At 37.0% G+C, this 20,749-nt stretch overlaps 1 protein-coding gene across 1 annotated transcript in view; it reads left to right on the top strand.

Moving 5' to 3' along the window:
- Window positions 1–5,926: 5,926 nt before the first annotated feature.
- Window positions 5,927–20,749, top strand: part of PRKACB (protein kinase cAMP-activated catalytic subunit beta) — a 143,425-nt gene continuing 128,602 nt past the window's right edge. The window contains exon 1 of the mRNA XM_060139660.1: window positions 5,927–6,201. Coding sequence (XP_059995643.1) covers window positions 6,156–6,201 — 46 coding nt within the window. The 5' untranslated portion in view covers window positions 5,927–6,155. The remainder of the gene's footprint in view (window positions 6,202–20,749) is intronic.

Below are 20,749 nucleotides of genomic sequence, written 5' to 3'. Positions count from 1 at the left end.
AACATCACCTTCTTTGGATGAAGACCAGCCTTTAGTGTGGTTGGTGGTGGTTCATTTCGCTTGCCCCACAATCTCTTCCATTCCACATTATTGTACAGTATCCAATTTTCATGGCCCATCACAATTTGTTTTTGAAACGGAACATTTTCATTACATTTAGGTAGAGAATCGCATGTGGAAATATGGTCAAGAAGGGTTTTTTTGCTTCTTACGTGGAACCCAAACATCAAAGTGATTCACATAACCAAGCTGGTGCAAATGATTTTCAGCGCTTGATTTGGATATTTTGAGTATGCCGGCTATCTCCCACGCGGCATAACATAGATTGTTCTCAGTTAATACCTTAATTCGATCACTATCAACTTCAACTGGTCTACCCAGTTGAGCATCGTCCAGAGAGAGATCTCCAGCACGAAACTTCGCAAACCACTTTTGACATGTTCGATTAGTCACAGCACCTTCTCCATACACTGCACAAGTCTTTTTTAAAATCTCAGTTGCATTTTTACATTTTTTGAAATAATAAAGCAGAATATGCTGAAAATGTTGCTTTTTTTCTTCCATCGTCAATATTAAAATGGCTACACAAAAATTCACCAGTTTTGATGTCTTTTTTTAAATGCATGCTGATATGACAGCTGTCACATACAATCTAACAAAATTATTTTGAATGAAGTTAAAGACAACTAAGTGCAACTAGAGGAAAAAAACGAACGAAGCTTTTGGCCAACCCAATAGTTTTTTAATCCTGTTACTCTTACATTCAAATGTCTCACATGCATCCTTTCTTTTCTCTTCCACTGCTGCTACACCACTCAATGATTTCATGTCATTCTTCTATTACAGCAGCTACCTTACAAGTCTGTTTGCTGACAGTCTATTGATCATCCAATATATCCAACACACTGCTATCAAAGTTAGCTTACTAATAAAATGTGGATTATATCACTCCTTTCTTTAAATATCTTCAGTGTTTATTGCGTAGTGAACGAAGTCCACATTTCTTAAAAGGCATGCAAGGTTTCTCCAAATGAGCATGATCTTAGTCTGAAACTACAATTCATTCACTTATGAATAAGCACCTACGTTTTTTTCAGACATCATTCTGGATACAGTAGATATAGTGATGCCAAAGTAGCTTATATTCCAGTGGGAAGGTTGCAACTCTTACAACTCCTTCCATAGCATCTGATTTTGATCTAAGGACAGTCATACAAGCCCCTGCTCCGAGTTTCCTGTTCTTAGTTTTCAATGATTTTCCCCACTTAAGAACAAAATCCAATGCTAAATTCTCTATGCGGTTGATCATTTAACAACACTTTTCTTATGTTTCCTCAGTGATTTATTTACATTATAGTACAAAGTTAATGAGTCTTGCTTTACATAATTGCTTACTTGCTTAAGCAATTGCTTAATGTGTCTTTTTTGCCTTAAACAAAAACTTCTTGAGGGCAGGGCACAGATGTTATTCACCTTTGTAAGCCCATCATGCTTTGCATATAGTAAGGACTCATTAAATTTGTTGGAATCATATTTGTTGAATGATTGTTATTGAAACATAAATGCAAGAAAACATAGAATGTTATTGGGTCATTGTGCCTATTATACAAGTTATCCTAGGTGCTTTTCATAGGTGATTTAATTTAATCCATATAACTTCACACTTTAGGAAACTAAGGCAAAGGGGAATAAAGTAATTTATGTGAAGGTCTTAGATAGCGGCCGTACCAAAAGACGTACTCAGATTTTTCTGACTACAAAGCTCAAACTCTTTCTACTTTACTACATACCACTCTGGTTTGTCGCTATCAATAATATGAATATATTTTTAATTTAGTGGGCCAGATTCACCTTGGTCACAGATGGGCTTCAGTTGGAAAAGCTGAGATTTCATGAAAGTTCATGCCTCATTTGTTTGGTGATTTCATAAAGAAGAAAAAGTTTTGTAAATTTGAGTGTTATTTTTTGATCAAGTTACTCTCTAAAAATGCATAGTGCCAAACTGAAAGAGCAGAAATTTAGTCATAGTTTTGACAAAACACACTGGTAAAATCCGAATATCCTAAACATATACTTTTCTGAGTGTATTACATATTAAGAAAGGAAAAAAAGTTGTTGGTTTTGTTCTCCCCTCCAGGTTTTCCTTAATGTTTTCAGTTTGTATTCTAGTCCCTATCCAAGAGATAAGCTACAACTCCACTCTGGTACAAGTTCATTTTTGTTGACTCTGAGCAGGTTACTTAACCACAGTCAACTATTTTAGTCACCTCATCTGTAAGGGAATACCCAAAAAGGTGAATATCAAACTTCAGATAATAAATTTATGAACCAAGGGATTAGGATTATGCTCAACTGGAAAACTTTGCACTGTACTAGAATGATATGAACAATTATCATATTTGTAATTTATTAACTATAAAATAACTTCCTCACTTTGGAAGTACTATTCTGCCCTTTGATACTTAATGTGGTATCATTAGGTTCAGGACATATAATACTGTATAATAATGAAATATTAGACTGTGTGGATTACTAGTTATTCAAAATAATCATAATTTTATGATGGTTAAATAAATTCTCATTTGCACTTACTTGATGTAAAATACAATATAAAAACAAAATGACCTGGTCATATTTTCCAACGATTATCAATTTCAGTTTACCTGTCCTGGTGATTGTAAAGGAAAAACAAGTGTTTTTGACATACATTGTTTTTGAGGGTGTTTACTTTTTAAAAGGGCTTGGAAATCTAGTATAAGTAAAAACTACAAAATAAATAGGAATAACAATTTACTAATTTTTCCCCCCTTTCTCACTCCTTTCTGAAAAGGTGACTCTAGGAAGAATACAGGGCTGAGACCCTTTGTTCCTAAGGCTCAGTTTTCTCATCTGCAAAATGTAGATAATAAAACCTAATCTTAATGAGACTGAGATTACACTTGTTTCACACATTAATGGTATATAACCTAGTGCTCTGTCACTTACAATTTGAGTGAACTTGGCCTAGTTACTTCACTTCTTTGAACTTTTTTCTCATTTGTAAAGTGTGGCTAATATAATCTGTCTTGCTCATGCAGGTTTGTTGTGGGATCAGATAAACAACGGCATGTGAAAGTGTTTTTATAAAGTACTAGAAAATGTAAGGATAATTCTTTCCAAAGCAACTACCACTGGTCCAATTTTTCCTGCTACATAGTGTTGTATGTTCTTAGATACAATATTATACAGAGGGGAACTCAAAGTCTTTTCTCCGTTATCACTTCCTTTTTTCTGCATCTGCTTTCCTAGGGAAACAAGATTTAGTTCTACCTTTGTGCTTGTCCAGGTTATAGAAAAGGCATTAGTGGCAAAGGATAGCAGTTGCCCCATTCTAGCTCCAGTTATTCAAGAATAACTGTACAGTTAATGAAATTTCTGCCCTTTCTAGGTGTAAATAAACAATTCTTGAAATATAGTCTTTTAGATGCTATATAAACAATGGATTCCTAAAGAGAACTCTTCTCTAATAATGAAAAAGCAACTTGTATATAATTACAGCTAGATGATTGTGAATGCTTACTAATTGAAAACGATTCATGAAACTATACTCTTGAAGTATAGTCTTCCTAGAATCAGAGCAGCAGTGTAAATTAATATAAAAAAAACAGAAATAGGGACTTCCCTGGTGGTGCAGTGGTTGAGAGTCCGGCTGCTGATGCAGGGGACGTGGGTTCGTGCCCCGGTCCGGGAGGATCCCGCGCTGCGGAGCGGCTGGGCCCGTGGGCCATGGCCGCTGGGCCTGCGCGTCTGGAGCCTGTGCTCTGCAACGGAATAGGCCGCAGCAGTGAGAGGCTAGTGTACCGCAAAAAAAAAAAACAAAACAGAAATAATAGTATACAGAATAAAAACCAAGATATTTCCAATTGTTGATGATATTTTCCTTTCTTAACAATTAATTTAATTTCTTAAACAATGAATGATAAAGTTAAATTGAGAGAGAAATTTGTAAAGCTGAATTTTTTATTAACTTTCTAGGATGTAGTTATAATGCATCTTAATTCTGTAATCCCTGTCAACTGTCTCTTCTGCAAATTAATCATTTACAAAACAGATGGCTACCCTCTTGTTAGAGACCTAGAATTCAAAATTATATTAAGGATAGGGACAAATTATGCATATAACCACTCTTTTATTATTAAAGCTGGTCTCTAAAAAGGAATACATTTCAAAACTTACCCCAATGAGGGCAGTATGAGTCTCCCAGGATTCTAGAAAGATTCCATCCAGAACAAAGTATATCAAAAAGATTTTTTTTATTTCATATATGGCTTAATGCTATTTATTGAACTTCCTATGTATGTAGGGCAAAATATCACATCCACAACACAAAACTAAATGTGATTGGAAGGATGTGACATTGTTGGAACATTGTTGCATGCTGACACAATACCTCACAGCTAGTTCAAATCCTTCCTTCTCTACAATTTTTATATTACTTGGATTTAATGGAAACCCAGAAAACAATAATGAATTTCCCCAAGAAATAAACTCATTATGCATCCATCTTTTCAAGTCAAGGTAATTTTAAATGGAGAGAAAGCAATTTACCATAACATCTACATAACATTATGGACAAAAAGTCAGACTTTAGAGCCCAACTACCTAGGTTCAAATCCTGCTTCAAAGAGGTAATAGCTGTGTAATCTAGGGTAAATTGCTTAACTTCTTTGTGCCTCAGTTTGTTCATAAGTGAAATAATGAGAGTAAAACTCCATATCTCATAGGGTTCTTGAGGATCAAATGAGTTGCTACCTGCATGGTAGTACTTGGAATACAGTATACATGATATAAACCTTTGTTAAATTAATTTAACAGAAATAGTGATAAGAAACAGCAGGAAGAACTTACTGAGAAACTTCTACAGTTACCACTTTGTTTTTGTCAGTAATGAAAGCTACTTCAAAAAAAATTCTGAGAGATTTCCTCTGCTTACTTTCAAGTCACCAACTATCCATTAAATACCTACTGTGCCTGGTGTCTTGGGGACACAAAATAAATTTAGTAGTCTCTGCCCCTCGGGAAGTTACAGTTTTTCTACACTAAATTTAGAATAAATGCTCACGACGCAAAATTCAAAGAAACATGCAACAAAAAATACTAGAGTGCCGCAAAAAATTAACCTGGTAAGTAAAACTATTCACAAATTCAAGATGTATGTTAAGAAAAACGCAGTTACCAATTGGGAATGCATTTATTTTGACATCTACACAGAGAGCTGCTAAATACAATGATTCACATCAACAGACATTCTGTAGAGATAGTAATACTTTCCTTTCTCTCTGGGGTATTTGACAAAACCTGAGAGCGATCCCGCAAAACCAGAGAATGAAAACTGCACTGGGAACATCAAAGGTCTTGTGACTGGTGCCTAAGAACCAGGATGACAACGTGGTGGGCTCGGTGAACACCTGGATCTGTGAGGCAAAGACAGGCTCGGAACCACGATCAGGATTAGGGACGAACTTGTTCCCTCGGCTGATACTGACCAGTCCGCAAAACCCAGTGGCGCGAACCAGGGGACTCCCCTCGCGTGCGACCTCCAGGGCGTGGGGGAGGCCATGCTGAGAGACGACAGGTTACTCAAAGCTAACGGTCCCCACGCCGCCTCCCAGATCTTGAGGATGGGCATCCGAGACCAAGTCCGTGCCACCACGTCCCGGCTCGGTGGGCCGCTGAGGTGCCAGCCGAGGTTACCCGAGTCCGCTGCCCCCGGCTCGGCCCCCCTCAGCCCGCCGCCCTTGTACCCGGCCGACACGTCACTTCCGGCGCGCGCGCCCGCTGGTGAAGAGGGACAGGGTCGGGGCCTCGGCGCGCTGCTGCCGGGGGGCGCGCAGGGGGGGCGGGGCTGGGTAAGGGGGAGTGTCTGCCAGCCACAGCCGCCGCCGCCGCCACCGTTGCTGCCGTTGATATCGCTGCTGCCGCCGGGGCTGAGGAGTTTGCTGAAGCCTTGGCCTCAGAACCGGCCCAGTCTTCCCGTCCGCACTTCGGCCGCCAGCGCCGAGAGCACTGACCGCGCTGACCGGTGCAGAAGCAGGAGTTGCCTCAGCCTGTGGAGCGGCGGGGACGGCCCCGGCTCCCCTTCCCCTCCCTGACCCCTTCCTTTCATCGTCTCAGTCATGGGGAACGCGGCGACCGCCAAGAAAGGCAGCGAGGTGGAGAGCGGTGAGTCAAGGGCTGGGTCTGGGGGCCCGCCGGGCGGGCCGGAACGGGGCACCGAGCGCCCCTCCGGGTCGGAGCCCGGAGGCCGCTGACACGGTCCAGGCCTCGCAGCGGCCGCCGGGAGCCACTCTAGGGGACCCTGGGGACCCGCTCCCTTCCTCTTCCACCCACTCCCCCCAGCTCCGGCGCGAGGGCTGAGCGCCGAGGGCCGGATGGAGAGGGCGAGGGAGGAGAGCGGTCCCTGCAATTCCGTCTTTCACTAGAGCGCGCGCCGGGGGTGGGGTGGGGGGGTCTCCCATGCTTAGATGCTTCCCCAAATATGGTCCGGATAAAGAAGTCTCTTGGACCATCCCAGCCCTCGGTCCCCCCCCAAAAACGCGGGCCCCCTCTTTGGGAGCCACAGGTAGTGTTGTGAGCAGAGTTGGCTCTTTTCCCTCCATCACTTGGGTCCATCCCAACCTTATCATCAGGTGAGGGGCTGCGGGTCTGGTCCTCCGCAGGTGAGGTTAATCCTAAGTGGGCAACTACGTTTTAGAGATCCTCCGTCTTTTCAGATTAGGAGTGGAAAATATAATAAGAGTAAACAAAAACTTTTCCCATTAGAGAAAAAAAGCAAGGCAGGTTTGCCTTTTCTTGAGACATGCAAGAATTTGCTACAATGTCTATAAAACTTAAAGGTCACTCTGAATTGAAGTGCTTCCAGAATACGGTGGATTTCTTCTGAGAGCTGAAAGTGCAGGCACTCTACACTTTACACCAAACAGTAAAAAGTCATGAATTTCTGTATGGCTATATGGTTTTATTTATTTATTTATCTATCAATCAATCCGTCAGTCAGTCTGGATGGTTTTTGCCTTTGCCAGGTTCAACTCAGATTTGATGATTCAGGATGAACAGAAAACAAATAGTATTCGTTGTGTGACCGGGAGTAAATGACATCTCAGCACTTGAGGGAATGCCTGATGAATTTATTCCAGTTTGTGTAAATATCTTTTAATGCTTCTATGTTTTTACTACGTTTTAGGTTAATTTCATAATTTAGCATGAAGGAAATAGCTTTTTTCGGTATCAGTAAAGCAGAATCGATTGGGAAATATCTAGTCATTCATTTTGTTTAATGTGAATAGTTAGATCAGATTATGTGGTTTGTGTTTCACCAATAAAGTTTTGGTGTTAATTTTCAGGAGCTCCAGAAAAGTTTAATGTCTTTAATATGTGATATGGAGATTTTAAAAAGCCAATATAGAGGTAGAGTTTTAGTGTTTTTTTTTCTTTAATTGCACAAATGTAGTAACTAACTGTACAAAAAGTATTAATGCGGAAAGTAAAGAACTACTTGTGCCTTTCATCATTTTCCTTTTTAATTTAAAGCTAAAGATAAAACATGTGCTAATTGTATTACAAAGAGTGTGCTTGGTAATGAAATCATATCAGTAATTTTTATTAACAAGTGCTGGCCTGTACAGTGTTTGTATTTTTAACAGTGATAGTAGACTCTTTTGTGATTTATATATTTCCATTATTAAGTTACCAAACTAATTCTCCCCTAGACAGTATTAATTTGAAGCTCGTAGCTATGGGATAATCTTGGAATATTTACAGGAAACAGAAAGGAAACTTTAGATGTTTATCAAAATATCTTGAAATTATTCCTATGAATAAATTCTTTCCTAAGCTTTAACTGTTAGTGATAGCCTAGTTCTTAAGTATGTTAGCCAGCTTTTTATATAAGTTTATTTATGGAAACTGAAGGTCATTATAGTAGTTTGAATAAATGTTGTGAAGTGATAAAAGAAAATAGCAAGCTATGTCTCATTGGGACAGTCATTGCAAGTGTCACATGTTGATCAGTTTGTAATTTCATTTGGAGCAATGGTATCAGGTGCATGTTGCTGCTGTTCTACTGTGGCGAACAAAGAAATTTTATCAATATATCTTAAAACTTAATGAAAGAACAACTTTTACCATCATATACGTAACTGTTCTGTATAGTTTTTAAAAATTACTTTTGAAAATATATACCTTTCAAAATTTGAATGTAGTTATTTAAACTTCAGCTGATACATAAAAGCATAAACTTTTAGAAATATAAGTGATTCTAGAGATCAGCCTGTGTAATCATTCCATTTCAAAGCCAAAGTGCCTGACCTCTGAATAAGCTGGAGCTGAGATCATGCTATTGGTGATATCAGAGTAAGGAATAGAATCTGATGCCCTGACTCAATACTGTATCAATAAATAATCAATTAATACGAATATTTTCAAAATATCTACAAAGTGTATTAGTTTCATATGGAGACTCTGTAAGTAAAGCTCAAGAAATTTTACTATCTAGTGTGAGAGAGAAAATGTACATATAAAAGTTAAGTGAAAAGCAAAATATGACAAGTGCTAACATTATGGAAAATGAACTTAAAACTCTGAAAACTACCAATAGGAAAATGTTTGATTTGAAATGGTGATATAAAAATATCAGGCCAGTTAGGATTTGAGGTTTGGCCCATGCCTCATACAGGTGACTCTGGAGCTTAGTTCTAAAAATATTCCAGAAGAATGAAGCTGGGCATAAAAATATTTGGGAACGGTCTTAGTTAGCTTTGACCATCTGGTGCTTATGTTGTACTCTATTGAAATCTATCCCCCTACACTTAGAATAAAACATTTTCTGGGGTAAGACTTGAAAGCTGGGGAGATTTCATTTTCATCTCCACAGTTTCTGGAGATCACATTAAGTTGGGTACCTATTATTCTACTGTAGTGAACTAGGAAATTGTATTGATATGTCTTAAAACTTAATGAAAGAGCAACTGTTACTTTTACATACCTGTTCTGTGTATTTTTAAAAATTACTCTAGTAAAAAATATGTGTCTCAAAATCTGACTGTAGTTATTTAAACTTCAGCTAATATGCAGAAGTATAAATTTTAGAAAAATAAGTGAGCGTACAATTCTCTGAGAAATTTTAAACTTGTCATTCAAAATTGTTTTACTTATCCTGTCTCCCACTTTTTACTTTACTCACAGCCCCCAACATAAAAACAGATGCCACCTATTTTAGCTTAGGAGGGGTTTTTTGTTTGTTTATTTCATTAAAACATTAGATGTCCTCTACCCCCCACCACATGTTGCTTGGGGCTTTATGTTACACTTTTAGCGCCAAGGTGTTGAGACCTATGGGCAAAGTGTTGGTAGAGATTTGAATGCAGATTCTCCCATGACTGCAAGTGGTAGAGCCACCTGTAAGCCAGTGTTCATATAATGAGTTTTGAATGTTTTCCAGAGTCTCTCTGTCTTAAGAACTTTTGAAGATGAATGGAAGTTAAAGAAAGTCACCAGTAGACTAGTTTCAACCAAAATGCAAGTTTCATAAAAACTAGCATTTTTTTAAAGGCTTACTGTGTGCCAGGTTCTCTAGTACTTTGCATTCATAATTTCACTTAATCTTTTCAACTGTATGATACAGTTTAGTTATTTCTCCATTTTATAGATGAGAAAAAGGAGGCTTAGAGAGCTTAAATGACTTGTCTAAGGTTGCACAGCTAGTAAGTCAGGGAGTAACGTTTGAACTTAGGCAGGTTAACCCCAGAACCTGAAATCCTAACCACTGTGCAAACAGCCTCTGTATCCAATGGAAAATCTGATTCTAAGATACACAGAATAGCTTATACTTCATTTTAATCTGTTTATTATTATAGAAAATTTTGGTGGTTTCCAATAGTATCTTTATTTGGATATAGTAGATATCTTAAATGAAAGAGTTAATTTTTCCTTGTACTGTCTTCTGGATTCAATTTCTGTAAATTGAGGATGAAGGATTAAATTACCTTGAAAGTCTTTTCAGATTCAATGTGGTATAATTTCAAATTAAGCCATAGAAAATTAATTTTATATACTTAAAGCATTCATTAATATTTGTGTTTAATCCTTTTTTTCTCATTTGTAAATGTATACTTTCCCTTTCTGTGAAATAGCCAATTGAAAAATTACTTTTGAACTTATATTGCCATTTTAAAAGTACTTGGAAATTTGCATTTTACCATGGTTTACAATAGCACTATCCAATCAAACTTGCTGCTGTGATGGAAATGTTTATATTGTCTCATGTGGTAGCCACTAGCTACATGCAGCTATTGAGCACTTGAAATGTAACCTGGGCAACTGATAAACTGAATTTTTAACCTACATGTGGCAGTTAGTGTTTGGTATATTGGACACCACACGTTTAGAGCATAGCTGTCTTTACATGTAATAAAAACGCCAACCCATCTTTCCATCATCTTGGTAATTTGTGGATCCTCACAAGTTTGTACAGATGAACAAAATGCTGTATTTGTCTTTTTTCATACTAGAAATTAACTTATTTCTTCAGTATTTCCTCTGAATAAGCATTTATACACCTAGTGAACAGATTATTATAGTTTAGTAATTTGTGTATAATCTGTAAAGTTAGGTACAAAGTTAATTTCCTTATTGGACTCTACTACAATTAGAATTTATTAGTTTTTAATACTGAATCCCAGTGAATACATTTTTATTGAAAATTTTTATAGATTTAAATGTTGATTAGGAACAAGTTCAGTGATCTCATATCTTATGTCTTTAAACTTTTCAATTATCATATTTTTTTAAAAGAAAATCAGCAACAGATATTTATTCCATTTTAATAGATTGCCAGAAGAATTTTGGAGTAGTCTTCCTTAGGTTAAAAAATAAAGAAAAAAAAGTGAAAATAAACAGCCACACTATTTGGATGATAAATACATATTATCTCATACAGTTCCATGATTCTCTGATTCATTTTGTGCAGATCATCTACTGTGTAAAATTACCCTCCTGCTCAGGAACCATTTTTCCCATTCTCCTGGCCAGTGTCCTCTACTTAGGATATAAACAGATTGTTGCTTTTCATTGCCAGCAGCAGGATAATTAGAGGCATGAAAGCCAGTTTAGAGAAGTAAGCCATGGCTGAGTGGCAGAAGCAGCAGATGAAAAGATACTAGGTAAGCCAACATAGCTATTAAGATTCTTTCAGATAGTAAGGAGTTGACCATAAGTCATTTTGATATTCCATTAAATTAATAAAATAATTAGTATAATTTACAAAATTGTCTATATATCTATGTGATAATAAATGTTAGTACACATATGTGTCCACATTTCCTCAAGGGAATAAATCTTAAGTTTTTAACGGAAAAAAACTATGTTAAATAGGAAAATGTGGAACTTATAGGAGGTAAATATACCTAGGTCAGTACCATATTATTTGGAGTATTTTATCTTAATTTAAAAAATATTCCTCAAGAGTCCCTGTATTGTTCTTTTCTTTGTTCATTTGTTCATTCATTCTACATATTGAGTTCCTAATATGTGACAGACTTTATGCAAGTCTATGGGAATAAAGGCTGAATCGGATACAGTATCTGCTCCAAAGTACCTGTGTTTCAGAAGGGGGAGACAGACATGTCAACAACTTAATGAAAAACAAAAAACAAAACAAAACAAAAAAAAACTGTTACAAATGCTTTTGTAAAAGTTCACTGGGGGAACCAATAGAAAGTATGGTCATTTCCACAGAGGTGGGGGGAAGTGAAGTTCAAAAAGGACTGCAAAGACGAGGTGAGCCCGGAGTTGAACATTGAAAATCGTAAATGTTCAACAGCAGGATCACAGGAGGAAGTATGTTCTGAGTAGAGAGAGCACACAGAGTGAGCAAAGATACAGAGGGGTGAAACAGCATGACATATTCAGGGACGAAAGTAAGTTGTCCATTATGACTAAATGATAGAGGATGGGGTTCGTGGTAGGGAAGAGGGGAGATTGTACAATGAAAGATGAGACTGAAGAAATGGACAGAGACCATGAAAAGAGTTTGAATTTTATCCCATGGACATTAGGGAGCTACTGTGAAATAAGAGAAAGATATGATAAAATTTGGGTTTTAGAGAGATTACTTTGGTGGTAATGTGAAGATGTCACCATGGAACAAGTGAAGTGTTTGGAGGCAGGAAGATCAATTAGAAGGCTCCCTCTCTCAAGTGAGGGACTTTGAGGGTCTGAATCAAGATGGTAGAGGTAGGGATACAGGAATGATCTGAAATGTGAGAAATTTGGAAACTAAAAATAAGCAGACTGTACTGTACTGATTGCATGTTGGGAATGAGGAAAAGGAGGAATTGGGAATAACTCCCAAGTTTTTAGCTTCTGTGTCTTGGTGGCTGGGTTGTAATGCCAGTAATGGAGTTAGGAAATGGATATAAGGGGAGGAACAGATTTGGGGGGGCATATTGAACTCAGGGTGCCTATGGCATTTCTGAAAAATGATTTCTGATTGGTTGTTTTATGTGTGGATTGTCTATAATTCTCCCAGCTGTGAGGGAAAGAATGACCTTGGATGGTCAAAGGATCTTTTCCAAATTTCATCCTCATTTTGCTCCCCTTTTAAGGCCAGCTGTTTAGAAGCTATAAAACTATATATGACATCTGACATGACTTCTATAAATTAAGAACTGTAGCCACTAAAAGTTTAGCTTCTTTGTTTTGAAAAAAGTAAAAGCCAAAGCACTGATGAGAACAGCGTAACTTTTAAAGAAACAAAATAATTTAAAGTCAGATAAAATGTTACTTTTATAATTAAAGTAAGCATCCTATATGCTGTTGAGTTTTGTAGAGTCATGTGGAATAGTGGAAAAAACATGTAAAATATAGTACCAACATATATTGTACTAAGTAAATATCAATATTCTTCCCTTAGCGTTCTTTAAAATTGATATTAAAAAGTTAAAGTGTGACTTAATAGTAGGAATATGAACTTAGAATAAGAAAAATCTAAATTCTCTTTTCTAATTCTTTCCATTAGTTTGCTTTAGACAAGTGTTTTAATACCTCCAAGCTGTACTATAAAATTGAGAAGGATGAATTTGATAAAGAGGCTGTGGCCTTTTCCAGGTTTATAATTCAATTTTTCCCATATATTTATTAAAAGAAAGAAGGTATATTTTAAAAGTAGCAAGACAGGAATAAATTATAGAGGAGTCTTACGGAATTATGTGGGTAGAGAAATGGCAAATGATCCTCAGTGTGAGCAAATACAAGGTAATTTATTTAGGGGAAATTTTTGATCTGTACTTAAATAACGATAGCCTCTGAGTTTTGGCCTAAGAAACAAATTTTGGAATCACTGTATTGATCTTTGAAGATATTTTCATGTTCTGCTGTAGGTAAAGGGACCACTTAAATGTTGGTCATCAAGGGAGTGTATTAGAAACAAAACATAAAACAGTCTACTCTTAGTGTAAAATCCTTAACGTATTATGTGTAGTTATGATGTTTTGTTTATAGCAGAACTGGAGAAAGTTAAGATCAGGGCGGCTAATGGGAGTAAGTGAATTGGTCTATTGTATGAGGATAAACTTAAAACAAAAAAACAAACAAAAAAAAAACCCCAGAACTCTTCATTCTAGAAAGATTAGGGCTACACGATTGAAGTGTATAAACCAAATAGTATAGACAGAGAAAATCTGGCATTATTCACCTACATTTAGAACACTAGAACTCATGGGCTATTCCTCAAAACTTATAAAAGCTAGTTGTAGAGCAAATAAAAGGAAGTACAGTGAAACCTTCATAAACTTGGCTTAGAGAATAAATATATTTAACTGATTATTTATGTTTAAAGGTAGAAACATTTGTGCTTACAAATTCAGCTAGTATTTTTATCAACTTAAAAATTGCTGGAAAGTGTTGATGCGCTTTTATTCTTTTTATAGGTTTTGTAACCCTTTCAGCCCCTTACAGCTTCAAAAAGACTCATCAGTATTAGTAGACCTCTTTCTTGCTAATATTGAGGTTTACTACCATAATGCAAAAAATAAATTATTTCCCCTGATATGGAGGTATAGCTTAAAAGTTGCTTAAATATAGAGGTATAACTTAACTTGCTAAATTAGAGATGGAGGTATAGCTTAAATTTTTATATTTTAATCCATTATAATTCATTTTTTTTTAATTTCTGGGGGGGCGTGTAGGAGATACAGAGTTGTCTTCATGTAGCTCATAGTCTAGTGGAAGCTTTAGACAAGTAAATGCATAATCATGAGAATTTTGTAGGAAGTATATTATAGAGTATTTCCTGCAGTAACAATTTGGTTTTTTACTTTTTGGTTATAATAGATTCAGTAATGTTCTGTATCTATGTGGATAATTTTCTGAATCAAATTTGGGACTACTTGGGACTTCCCCGGTGGTCCAGTGGTTAAGACTCTGCGCTTCCACTGCAGGGAGCACGGGTTTGATCCCTGGTCAGGGAACTAAGATCCCACATACTGAGTGGCGTGGCCAGAAAAAAAAAAAGGGGACTCCTTTAAAGAGAGAAATGAACTAATTGACAGTTCACAATGAAGGATAATTCAGTAGCACATTTGACATTAGGGCTGCCTTATAAAATCCAATGTAAATGCCATATCTTTAGCTGATTTGCTGTTACAGGTATAAAGTCCCAGGCTTTATGGCTATGGTTTAAGATTGTATTCCCTGTTGCCTACTATTCATTTAATGTTAACTTTTCAATGACTTCTGAAATTTTTGTTTTCTAGTAAAACAACTGTTGAATCTAAACCTATGAGTCCTTGGCAAGTCTGTATTCTCCATCTGGACTTTGACTCAGAAACAAAGATACTGTCTTGAGATCTCATTATTTTAAGGTTCTACTTAATGGGTATTCAATTTCCACTTATTCAAGTAGAAGACCATATAGCATCAGCAGACCGTTGTGGTATGTGAGCCACAAAATTGAAAGAAACTGTTTATACAGATATTACTTAGCTTCTTTTATAAGAGCCAATTCTGCTAATTTAGCTCCTCCAATCCTAGCTCAGCTAGGATCCTGTCCTAGCTCAGCTCCCTAGATGTATAGAAGCCATGAAAGGTTAAACTGGGGAAGAATATGAATCTCTCTTTAGGCTGTAGTCTTGAGGTTACTAAATAAGCTATAGTTCAACTGATAGAATGATGCAGAGACAGAATAGTCATTTGTTTGTCATTCATTCAATCCTTAAGTTATTCTCAATCAGTACTTAGTAAGTGCCTACCTTGTACCAGGCATTGTGTTAGTCCATAAATGCAAATATGAGGATAAATGTAAGACTTAGTTCCTATCCTTAAGCTGGGAGACAGATACATTCAGATATTTATGATAAAAATGTACAATGATACACAGGTGCCTGAGATTGATACTAGGGTGAAAATACAACATAGGAGTTTATATGGGAATAAGTATAGAATTTCTGAGATCATCTTGGGAAATAGACTGTAACTGACTGAAATAGAAATTGGTTTTGAGTCCATTTTGGAGATGTTTACATCTGTAACTCTAGCACTTATACTAGCATTGATTTCTCAGCTGTTTCTCCTACTACACATTGTGATATGTAAGGGCAGAGACAATATCTACCTTGTTTAGGTAGATATCCCCCAAACACAGTTCCCAGCTCATAGTGGAAGCTAAAACTATGGATAATTAAATGGATAAAAAACTTCAAGCTTCTTTTAGAAATGTTTACCCTCCCCCCTCCCCAGTTAGCAGGTACTTTCTCTGTAATATATTGACTATTTGGGTCTAGTAGTTGATTTATTTGATAAGAGGGTACCTCTTTCCCTCTCTTCTTAGCACATAGTAGTTTATTCGACATTTATATGTCAAAATTATATCACTTTTAATTGGTAGGGAGAGATTGGTCTCAGGCTTCAGCTAGGAAGACATTAGATTAGGAAAAACTGTTATGCTCCCAACCTCTTAAAAAAACTCTCCTCGTTTGAGGCCTGAATGTTTGTATATCCCCCAGATTCATATGTTGAATCCTGACTCCCAAGTTGATGATATTTGAAGGTGGGATCTTTGGGAGGTGGTTATGTCATGAGGGCAGAGCCTCATGAATGGGATTATAAAAAAGGCTGAGAGAGCTCCCTTGCCCCTTTAGCTGTGAGGTTAACAGTGAGAATACGGCTGTCAATGAGGAAGTGGGCTGGTACCAGACACCAAATCTGCCGGCACCAGATCTTGAATTTCCAGCTTTCAGAACTGTAAGAAATAAATTTCTTTTATTTATAAGTCACCCAGTCTATGGTATTTTGTTACAGCAGCCCAAACAGACCAAGACAAGACCTATACTATTCAGCTGTATCACCATGTTCCTCGTCTATGTTGCTGTCATTTACCAATCTCTGGCTCACTTACTTTCATTCATCAAAAACTTTGGGTCACAAAGTTTCTCTATACTGTAAGCCCTGTAATCATCCTTGATGGCTTTAACTTCTGCTTGATGACTCATCCATTATCATTGCATCTCAATTCCTTGACCACATTATCGTTATCCCCTTCTCTTCACTTCAGTTCAGATAGCCAGTCTCACCAGCAACCTTGTCATACTCATTAACTGCGCAAGAATCACTATTGTAGGCATGTCATTCTCTGATTACAGTGTCCTCTCCTTATTGTTTGCTTTTTAAATATTCCCATTATGATCATTCTTCATTAGAACCTCTCGCTTCATTTTTTCTTAACCAGTTTAGATTACGTGGTCCCTGAAATCCTTTGCACTTTTCTCTTTTTATCACATCCTTCCTTACAGAAGTCCAGTTGATAAACTTAACTTGCACTTTCTTAGTGCTTTCAGCCAGGAGCTAAGCACTGCTGGAGAAAGCCACATGGAAGGGGCACTATAAATTCAACCTCAAATGGGCTGTCAACATGACTTGACAGTTGAACCACATTTCTCTGATTAACTCTGTTTCCCATTCATTACAATTTCTATTTCATTCTCTTCTTTACACTTCTGAAATCCCCATTATGTCTCTCATTCTAAGCAATGGTCTTGCCTCGTATTTCGCAAAGAAAATAAAAGGTATCAGACAAGAACCCCTTCAACTTCTTATATCAAACATCCAGATGTCCTATATTTTAACTTTATCTTGTTATTCTGTTATAATAGAGGAGTTGTCTATTCCATTTATCTATTGTTAAATCACATCTCTCGTTTAGTGGCTTAAAGCAATGACAACATTTATTTTGCTTAGGAAAGGGCACTTTGGTCAGAGTTCTACAAGGACATCTCATCTCTGCTCTGTTTGACAACAACTAGCTCAGCTCAAAGGTTGGGGCCTAGAATCGCTTAAAGACTTGCTCATTCACATATCTCCTTGTTGTGCTGGCTGTAGGTGGTTGGAACCTTAGCTGGGATTTTCAGCTGGAATATCTACAGGTGGCCTTTACACGTGGCTTGGGCTTTCTTATAATATGGTGGTTGAGTTCCAGGGGAGAGGGAGAAGAGCCAGGTGGAAGCTGTATCTCCTTTTATGACCTAGCCTTAGAAGTCAAGCAATGTCACTTCTTCTGCATTCTGTTCGTTAGAAGTGAGTCACTGAGATGAGTCCATATTTGAAGAAGGTGTATTAGATTGCACCCTTTGATGGAAGGAGTTCAAAGAATTTTTGACATATTTTAAAAACCCACCACGTCACACATCTTTCTCTGCAAGGCAAACCCGTCTACCATTACTTTGGATCCCATCCTCTCTTGCTTTCCCAGGAACCTTATGCAATTGTGTATTTTTCTTTTTTTATATTCAACCTGTCTTCTCATTTGTTTTAACAATGTGCACCCCTTTTTCTTTAACTTTCTGTTTTGCTCTTTGACTACATTTTCTTCCCTTTTTCATCTCTCACCTAAAGTAAACTGGTCTGTGACTTACTGTACACGTGGCCATTTCAGTTGCCTTCGGTGGCTAGGCAGGTAATTAAAATCTGTGTTGGATAAAACGTGAAGCCAGGATTAAAAAAAAAAGAGAAAGTGTTCTTTTTTTCCTCTTCTTGCTGTATTATAGTTACTTACAGTCATGACGCAGAGAATGTAACCTACACTTAATGCAGTTCAGCTTTTAGAATACAACACGTTTGAAAACTTGGTCTGCCGGTAAGTAAATCAGTATGTAACAACATAAAAACATAAAAAAGTCTTAAAATGAGAGAGGGGCAAGTGGCTAAAAGTTTGTGCAAGGAGGTGATCATAATGCTTGGCCTTGGGATTTATGCTTTTAAGGAGGAAAAAGGATATAAGGATATGAAGTAGAGTGAAAAGAATTGGAGACCTTGATAAGGTCTGAAGATTGTTGGAGTTGAGATATTAAAGTGAGTGAGCTAAAAAGATAGATAGATGGTTGTCAGAGAGAGGATAGAATGAAATGGGTCTAGGGTATAATCTTTCAAGTAAGTGTCTAAGATAGGGTAGTGTGTAAATGTATATATTAAGTGAATATAGATACTAAACTAGAAAGGTTGGAGTATATACATACTAAATAAACATGTATATTAAATGAACTACAATAGCCTAGTTTTATTTGTAGTGTTAAATATAAGAGATATAGGGCTTCCCTGGTGGTGCAGTGGTTGAGAGTCCGCCTGCCGATGCAGGGGACACGGGTTCGTACCCCGGTCTGGGAAGATCCCACATGCCGCAGAGCGGCTAGGCCTGTGAGCCATGGCCGCTGAGCCTGCACGTCCGGAGCCTGTGCTCCGCAACGGGAGAGGCCACAACAGTGAGAGGCCTGCGTACCACAAAAAAAAAAAAAAAAAAAAAAAAAAAAAATTAGAATTTAACAATATAATTTTCAGATAAAAAGGCAAATATTAAATGTATTTTAGTGGCATGAGTTTTCAATTAATAGTGATAGCCAAAGACCAAGTGGGATCATGTTGGTTTATATATTCTGTAGATTAAAATATACTTCAGTTTAAATATGTATCTCTTCTTGAATTTAAAAATATTCATACTTGCATAGTTAAATGGGAATGTGTTCTTATTCTCTGTGGAACTATAGCTTTTATTAACAGCTGATTTAAATTTATCTAATTGAGAAAGGAATTGAATTATTCCCCTCCCCCTTTTAAAAAATCAATTACCTGAAAAGCCTTTGAGAATTTAGAAGCTAGCTACTTAGGTGATCAGAGGTTACTTGCCTGGACACTTAATATTATTAACCTGGTGTCTGGATCACACTGAGATCTAGAAAGTAATAAAAGTGTTCTCAAAGAAATAATAATAGATGTTACAGCGTATTTATATCAGTTCACACAGGTACTTTCAAAATCTTTCCTAATCTGCAAAATGGAGATAGTGCTGAGTTGTGAGATTTAGGAATCGTATATGATGTGTTTCTCATGGCACCTAGAAGATGGTCAATAAATATAGCTATAGTTTTTAAGGGAAATCCTTAATCACTTTGTGTATAGATTGGGCACATTTTTTAACAAGTTGTCTGAATTGCAAGTTAATGGACAACTAGAAACAGCAAATTAATCTACTGGAGTAATGTTATATTAGATTATAAGGAGCTGACATATTCATAACTTCAGGATCATCAAGAATAAAAAGATATAAAAATACAGTGGGAAATTTTAGCGTTATCCACCAAAACTTTAAAAATTGCATAAAGCAGCTTATATCGTTTATTTCTCACCATAACCCTATTAGTAAATACTATTATTATCATCACTTTTTTTTTAGTACGAAAATTAAGGCTTAGAGAAGTTTAACAAGGTCACACAGTTAAATGGCAGAGCTTTGTGCAATGCAAACTTAGTCAATTTGTTCTAGGCCTTCTACTCATAATCACTAGTTATTCTGCTCTCCTAACATGGTAATGATAATTTTCTTTTAAAAATTGTACATTTGAAACTGTCCTAGAATCCAAAGAGCCCTTAGAAGATCTGTCTACCTACCATATCACTTTTTAGACTATTACTTAGCTTTTCCTATGTGCCAAGTACTGTTGTTGGTGCTATATGTATAATAACCCACTTAATCTTCACAACCCTTTGACATAGGAACTATGATTGCTCTTATTTTATACAAGAGGAAATTTAGGCACAAAGAGGCTAAGTAATTTGTCCAAAGCCACATGGTTAGTAAGTAGTCAGGCTGGGATTTGAACCCAGGCAGTGTGACTCTAGAGTCTGTGTTCTTAACCACTATGCCATATTGGCTGCTTTTCTAAAAAATCTGTAAATGTTTTACTTTATTTACTTATCTCTTGCATAATAATCTTACCAGTGGTAGAAAACTCAGTACTCTATCAGCCAGGGTTACACCAGACAAACAGAATCAATAGGCTATATATTAAGAGATATATTGCAAGGAATTGACTTATTGATTATGGGGGCTGGCTAGGCAAGTCCAAAATCCATGGGGCAGGCCGTCAGGAAGGGCAGGCTGGAACTCTCAGGCACAGGCTGAAGCTAAAGTCCACAGGCTGACTTCAGGGAAGCTTCAGTTCTGCTCTTCAAGGCCTTTCAGTTGATCGAATCAGACCCACCCAGATTATCTAGGATAATCTTCTTTACTTGAAGTGACCTGATTGTGGACTTTTCATCACATCTACCAAATACCTTCACAGCAACACCTAGATTAGTGTTTGATTGAATAACTGGAGACTATACCCTAGCCAAGTTTACACATAAAACTGATCATCACAGACATTGTTTTTTTTTCTTTTTTAACCCT

The sequence above is a fragment of the Lagenorhynchus albirostris genome, chromosome 2 (genome assembly GCF_949774975.1).
Source record: "Lagenorhynchus albirostris chromosome 2, mLagAlb1.1, whole genome shotgun sequence".
NCBI classification, from domain to species: Eukaryota; Metazoa; Chordata; class Mammalia; order Artiodactyla; family Delphinidae; genus Lagenorhynchus; species Lagenorhynchus albirostris.
Note: the sequence above shows the minus strand (reverse complement) of the source record. Positions and strands in the feature narration are given on the sequence as shown.